At 34.5% G+C, this 7,640-nt stretch overlaps 1 protein-coding gene across 1 annotated transcript; it reads right to left on the bottom strand.

The window, feature by feature from the left end:
- Window positions 1–6,555: 6,555 nt before the first annotated feature.
- LOC107022083 lies at window positions 6,556–7,173 on the bottom strand. The gene has a single exon (XM_015222795.1). The coding sequence runs from the start codon at window positions 7,171–7,173 to the stop codon at window positions 6,556–6,558; it is 618 nt and encodes a 205-aa protein (XP_015078281.1).
- Between the last annotated feature and the right edge of the window lie 467 nt (window positions 7,174–7,640).

Below are 7,640 nucleotides of genomic sequence, written 5' to 3'. Positions count from 1 at the left end.
TTTTTTTTTTTGGTTGTATTGCTGAAAAATGTCTTCTTCTTTTTGGTATTTGTGCATGTGTTTTAATATAGGGGTATTTGTTGTAGAGTAGTACGTGTGTAGGTGTGTACTATCTGTCTAGTAAGTGGAGGGGTGAAGCAGGGGTGAGGGTTGAGAGGTGAGTGGGGAGAAGTTATAGAGAAGGTGGGTAGTTTATATCAATAATTATTTATTAATTTATTTTTCATTTCTTCTTTTCAATAAAATTCAATGATAAAAATGCTGACTAACTATCTTGAACTAATGATATATAATAAATACTAAATAACTTATAAAAGAAAAAAAAACGATTAATAAACAACTAGTTTATTTATTAAAGTCAAAACTAAAAGAAAACATATATTTTTTGTATTTTTTTAAATCTTTTAAAATAAACTTACTAAAATACGATGAAAAATAAAATATTTAATGTAAACTTAGAAGAAATATTTAAGGAACAAAAATGGTGGAAAACTTAAATTCGATCAAAGATTACATGTCTACAGTTTGCCCCCTTTTTATTGAAAACATAAAGTTTTTCAGACAAATAAGTCAATGCACAAATTTTGACCGGACTCTTATTTGAAAGAAAAAATATGTGTGATCGAGTCTTGGTTTTGGATTTTCTAAATATCCCGGGTTATAAGGAATCATGTCACATGTAGTTCAAGCAGATGAGGTGATGAGTTGGAAGTTAAGTGAGGTTTCGTCAAGGCTTCAGATCGCGATTCTTATCCTTAATTACATAAAAAACTAAAACTAATAGTCAAAAGGAACATAAACATATAAAACTCATATATATGTGGCTTCTCTCGAGTCTTCACTTGAGTCTTGACTTTCACATATCACCTTGATTTTCAGGTGAGTATCTTGATCTTAAATTCGACTGGATGCTTAACTTGTCACTTAGAGTGAGTTTTTGACACTCTTCAAAATGTCAATTTGAATATGTTCTTGAATGACTGCATATTTTCTTTATCAGAAGCTGCATAGAAAAAGAGGCGAGCAAGTCTGGCTACTACATGCATTGAAGAAGCTGATTTTGGCTATCATGGGATTGATCATATTGAAAAAAGTTAAAACTTTGTTCTTGAATTTCAAATACATGTTTCACTTGAAGAAATCCGAAAACAATCACAAACAAAAGAAATACACAAAAAAAATTTGCCCAAATTTTCACTAGAAATTCTTTTGTGAGTTTTTAACAAATGTAAATTAAGAAAAATATACTAGACTAGAATTATTTGTCCCAAGAGAAAGGAACCAAATCCTATTATATAAGAGTGTCCTGCTAATCTAAATTTCATTGTTCAGGAAGGTCCTGGTAGTCCTATTATCCAGGAGGGTCCTGCTAATCCCATCATCTAGAAGGGTCCGGCTAGTCCGATCATCCAGAAGTGTCCTGTTAATCCCATCATCCAGGCTGCTAGTCTCATTATTTAGGAGGGTTCTAATAATACCATTATCCAGGAGGGTCCTGCTAGTCCCATTATCTAGGAGGGTCTTGCTACTCCCATTAACTAGAAGGGTCCTGCTAATCCCATTATTCGGGAGGGTTCTGCTAGTCTCATTATCCAAGAGAGTCCTGCTAGTCCCATTATCAAGGAGAGTCCTGCTAAATCCTATTATCCAGGAGGGTCCCGCTAGTCTTATTATCAAGGAGGGTTCTAATAGTTCCATTATAAGGAGGGTCTTGCTAGTCCCATTATCCAAGAGGATCTTGCTAATTTCATTATTTAGGAGGGTTCTACTATTCCCATTTTCTAGGGGGTTCTGTAAGTCCCATTATCCAGGAGGGTCCTGCTATTCTCATTATCTAGGAGGATTCTGCTACTCTAATTCCCATTGTTTAGGAGGGTCCTGCTAATGTAATTCTCATTGTTTAGGAGGGTCCTTCTACTATAATTCTCATTGTTTAGGAGGTTCATGCTACTCTAATTTTCATTGTTTATGATAGTCGTGCTACTGTAATTCCTATTTTAAGGAGGGTCCTGCTATGCTAATTCTCATTGTTTAGGAGGGTCCACCTGCTACGCTAATTCCCATTGTTTAGGAAGGTCCTGTTATTCTAATTCTTATTGTTTAGGAGGGTTCTGCTAATCTAGTTCTTATTTCTTAGGAGGGTCCTGCTACTCTAATCATTATTTAGGAGGGTCCTATTATTCTAATTTTCATTGTTTAGGAGGGTTATGCTACTCTAATTCCGATTGTTTAGGAGGAACCTGCTACTCTATTTCCCATTGTTTAGGAGGGTTCTTCTAATCTAATTCCCATTTTCTAGGAGGGTCCTGTTATACAAAATCTATTACTTAGAAAGACATCGCTTAACAAATCATCAAATGCAATCATTTAAAGAAAAATGCAAGACACATATGCACTTAGGGTGTTTGTTCCCTAGAAATGAAAGATGATAGAGTGTTTGTTCTATGTTTGTTCTCTAAGGTGATAATTCAACTAGGGTGTTTGTTCCCTAGAAATAAAAGATGGTGCCTCTAGGGTATTTTCTCCCTAAGGTCAAAGTGCAACTTGGGTGTTTGTTTCCTAGAAATGAGAGTGTTTTTTTTTAACAAACAAAAATATGTCAGTTTTAGATTGAGGAATTTTGAAATTATTTTTTGGGAAAATGACCAAAAATACCCCTGAACTATTCGAAAAAGTTTAAAAATATCCGCATTTACCTATTGGGTTAAAATACCCTTTCGTCCACTTTTTTGGTCCACAATTACCCTTAAAACTAACAATTTTTTATTTTTTTAATTATTATTATTATTAATTATCATGTTGCATCTTTTTATTGGATAAATTTAAATTTCAATCCACCAATTTTTTTCTACCCATTTGACCCATATCCACCTTCCTTGACCCAAATCCAATTAAAATTTTATTCAAAAATAATAAATTTCATTATCTCTTCTCTTCCCTTGAACCTAATAACCTATTTTCTTTTTTCCTCTTTTCTTATTCAACATTTCAAAATAAATTAATGATTGAATCAATTAGTATTTGAATTTGAAATTGACATATTGGTATTTGAATTTTGTCATATCAAATAGGACTAAAAAGCTCGTCTTGATTGTGTTTGAATTTGGTCTTTCTTGTTCCTTTCTTTTGGATCACAGCATGTGAAAAAGTTTCGTTTTTAAGGGGAAGTTCCAGTAGATAGCTCTTCTTAATTGTGCTTTAATAGTGGAATTAAGGTGATTTAACTTGGGTCTTGTTACTTTCTTCCCTTTTTGGTTCACACCATTTTCAAAAGATTCTGTTCTCATGGTGGAGTTGTACTAAAAGAGTTGTTCTTGATTGTGTTTTCATGGTGGCATTGAGAAAACCTGAATTGTGTCTTCTTATTTCTTCCTTTTGGTTCATACCCTTTTAAAAAATTCAATTTTTCATAGTAATGTTGCACTAAAAATCTCTATTTGATCGTATTTTAATTGTGGCATTGAACAAATTCTAACACAATCAAGAAGAGGTTTTTAGTTCTAATTTGGTATTAAATTCGCTAGTTATCATTGATTGAGGTTGTATATGGTGATGAGAAAGAGAATAGGTTATTAGGTTGGAATGGTAGAGAAGAGATGTTCAAATCTTTCAATTTTGATGATTTTTTTAATTTGGTTTGGGTCTAAAAATTTGGATATGGGCCAAATGGGTAGAAATTTTTTTGATGGATTGGAATTTAAATTTATCCAATAGGAAGATGCCACATAATAATTATTAATAATAATAATTAAAAAATAAAAGGTTGATAGTTTTAAAGATAATTATGGAACAAAAAGGTGGATAAGGGGTATTTTAACCCAATAAGTGAATGATGGGTATTTATAAACCTTTTCGAATAGTCCAGGGGTATTTGTGACCCTTTTCCCTTTTTGTTAATATATCATTTTTAAGAAATGATCCAATTTCATTCTTACAAGGATCTAAGAAAATGTGAGGCCCATTGTAGGATTGCCTACGTTTCTTGTATATTAAGAATCAGGTCAAACATAGTTCATATAAATCAACAATTATTTTTATTTTGTTGAGTTCTTTTTTGGAAAGGAATTGGTTCATGTTTGACAATGACTTGACTTTAGTTGGTACCAATAATTTTTTTTAAGAGTCGTGATTGTATTGCCACTGTTAAAGAGAATACAGAGGAAGAAGGAGAACTATGTCTGGCCTTCTTCAGTACAAATTACATTTGTAAGCCTTTAGGCTAATAAGCAAAAGATTGAGCTGACACAAGTGACAATAAAATTATTTCTTCACGGCGGATCAAAGATGATAGCACCATGATTTCTCCTCCCGGCTCTAAAAGATGGTATTTTCTATCTGTCGATGTTAAATAGACCTATGATTTGTCTAGGTAAAGAACTATAGTTAGTGTAGATACAATTTTTTTCACTCTTGTGACTCAAGGACGCTAGATTATCGGCAAACTTGTTAGCTTCCTCATACAGTGAGTGGTATGAATATGGTAAGTGTCCAGCAAAAACTTGATCTTGCTAATTGTGTCTTCAATTTTGCAAGGGCTTTGCCAGGTGATTTGAATACAGTTCTGAAGTAAGAGGGAATTAGTTCCCCCTATGATCCTAGGGTGACCATTTTGAATGCACCAGTTAAGACCAAACAAGAGTGCATTGGCTTCTACACAGTTGCTAACGCCTCTCCCCAAAGGTATACAAAACGTCATAATCACCTTGCCTTCCTTGTCACTCACTACCCCTCCTCCTCCACAATTTCCTTATATGCATGAACCATCGGTATTAAGTTTGACTAAAGGATGTAGAGGTTTTTCCCATTTGACAGGAGTAGAGATGGTCTCCATCAATTTAAGACCCAAAAGGTGAATAAATCTATGCCAATCATCCGGGAAGGAAATTTTAGGGGACTGAAGTTTGGAGTTTTGGATGATATTGAGGTTGATCAAAGTGGTATGTATATGCATTGAGAGTTTTTCATCATCATACATTACTCCACATCTAGATCTCCACAGTTCCCACATAATAATAGGTGGCATTATCTTAGTGGTGTACGAAGCTATAGAGTTCTTGCATTTGTAATTTCAGAAAGAGTTTAAAAGGCTGCTCAGTGATGTTTTCCTAGGATTGATGCCTAGAGCTCTTGCATAGAAGCTCCAAATCTGTTAAGCAAAGTATCTAGAAAATAAAATATGCTCAGCTGATTCTTCTGTTGGTCTTCTATTGGTGCCTATACAACAGCAACAAATGGAAACAATGTTAATTCCAAGTCTTGCTATTTTGTATTAAGTTGGAAGTTTGTTATTGATGTCTCTCCAAGTCAAGAAATTTAATTTAAAAAGGACTTTGGGAAGCCATATTTTTGAGTCAAATTGAGAGATAGGATTTTTCTCCCTGATAAGTTCCTAGGCAGTAGAAATGGTGAATTTTTTATTATCATTTCACGTCCAGAAATGTTTATCATCTATATTTAAGGTAATATATATGTGTTGGTTGACAATGGTTTCCTTAACATTGTCGGACAATTGATGCTCAAGGTTATTCCAGTCCTATTGTCCATATCTTAGCACCTCATCAACTTCAATGTTTTGTCTAACATTGATGTCCTCCAAAACCATGTATAGAGGGACAATACTTGACCAATTGTCAAACCAAAAACTGATCTCTCCTTTGCCAATTTTCCACCAAATATTGTCTTCAACTTTCAGTCTTAATTCACTCATAGCTATCAAATGGTGAGAGATATCGGGTCTCCAAGTTGTATTTATGGGGTTAGTTGTACCACAATATTTTGCTCTTAAGAATCGAGACCATAAACAGTTGGTATTTCTTAATTTCCACCAGTGCTTTATAGTAAAAGCTTTGCAGATTTCATCCATTTTCCTGAAGTTCGTACTTCCTTCTTGATAGGGGAAGCATAAATTCTTCCACGCCACCCAATGGTGTTTTCAAAATTTTTTTGCCAAGTATGATTCCAATTGTGCAATTATGCCTTTAGTGGGTTGAACCGTGGCTAAGGTTGAACATTTAGAGCCATAAGGAAATGTCTTATTAGGGTGTCTCTTCCACCAGTGGATAAGAACTTGAGATGCCATCCTTTGATTTTATTAATAACCTCGGTAACCACATCAGAGTAATACGAGATCAACTTCTTCCTAGAGTATAATGGACAACTAAGATATTTTATAGGCAGTTCCACATGTTTCATATCCAAGATTCTCCGAATTCTTCTGATGGATCTATGAGCAGTGTTAGTAGACATGGAAAATGAGCTTTTGTCTTTGTTAATGAGTTGGCCAGAAATTTGCTCATATTTGGAAAGCGTATTTGGAAGAGTTAAAGAGAAGGTTGATGACTACTACAGAAAATGATTGTATCATCGGCAAATGATAGGTGGTTGATGTTGGGGTTTTGGTTGCACTAAAGAAGCTTTGATATCTTGGGTTATCATGCAGGGCATTTAATATCATGTCTAAGAGTTCAGTAGTGAGTACATAAAGAGAAGGGGATAGGGGGTATCCTTGTCTTAAACCTCTTCCTTACTTAAAGAAACCTATCCTTTTCCCATTAATCACCATGGAGTACCGATTGTTGGAGATAAATCTGAAGATGAGATCAATCTATTTTTCGAAAAGCCCATTTGTCTCATCATGAAACATAGGAACGGCCAAGATACCGTGGCATATGCTTTAGCCATATCCAGCTTGATTACCATATTTTTCCCTTTCTTAGGTTTGGGGATGTCAGAGATGATCTCTTGGGCAAGCAGTACATTGTCAGCAATTGACCTCCCTTTAACAAAGCCACTTTGATTGTGACTAATGATTTTAGGGAGTATCCTACTCAATCTGTTGTTGATGACCTTGGAAATGATCTTACCAGAGACATTACAAAGGCTTATATTACTGAAGTCTTTGAATTCTTGAGGAGCTTCAACTTTAGGTAGAAGCACAATGCAAGTGTGGGTGAAGAATTTGGGAAGATTAACCCCTTGAAAGAAATATACGACAACTTTATGGAGATCTTCGACAATAATACCCCAGGAAGTTTGGTAAAATATTCCATTTAGTCCATCGGGGCTTGCAGCACTGTCCAAGTCAATTGAGAAAACACTGTATTTGATCTCATGTAGGGTTGGAGCGACATCGAGGTCAGCATTGTCGTTGTTATTAATAGATCTTCTTACCATTTCCTAAACAGTTTGGTCCTCAGTAACATTTTCAGCAGTGAAAAGATTCTTATAGTATTTAACAGCTGCCTCGCCTACATCTTTGTTTCCCTCAACCCAATTTCCATCGTTGTCCTTGATTTTTGAATGGTAAGACTTTTTCTTTTATTTTTTAGGATTCCATGGAAGAAAGCTATATTGGCATCACCTTCTTGTATCCATCTTACCCTTGCTTTTTGTCTAGTGGTGATATTGTGAAGCTTCAAAAATTTAGTATACTCAGCTCTTTCTTTTGACAAATTGCTTCTGTCGATGTAGTTGTTATCATTGATAGAGTTTTTCTCCAACACCCTGATAGCAACTCCAATAATTAGTAAATGAATCACTTTCAACTACTTTTAGACAAATTTGATATCAATTTTGACTAATCCCTATAGTTTCAAATGATATCTCAAACATACTTAAGAATTCATAAGATTAGGTCATCT

Source organism: Solanum pennellii, chromosome 6 (assembly GCF_001406875.1).
Source record: "Solanum pennellii chromosome 6, SPENNV200".
Lineage (NCBI taxonomy): Eukaryota > Viridiplantae > Streptophyta > Magnoliopsida > Solanales > Solanaceae > Solanum > Solanum pennellii.
Note: the sequence above shows the minus strand (reverse complement) of the source record. Positions and strands in the feature narration are given on the sequence as shown.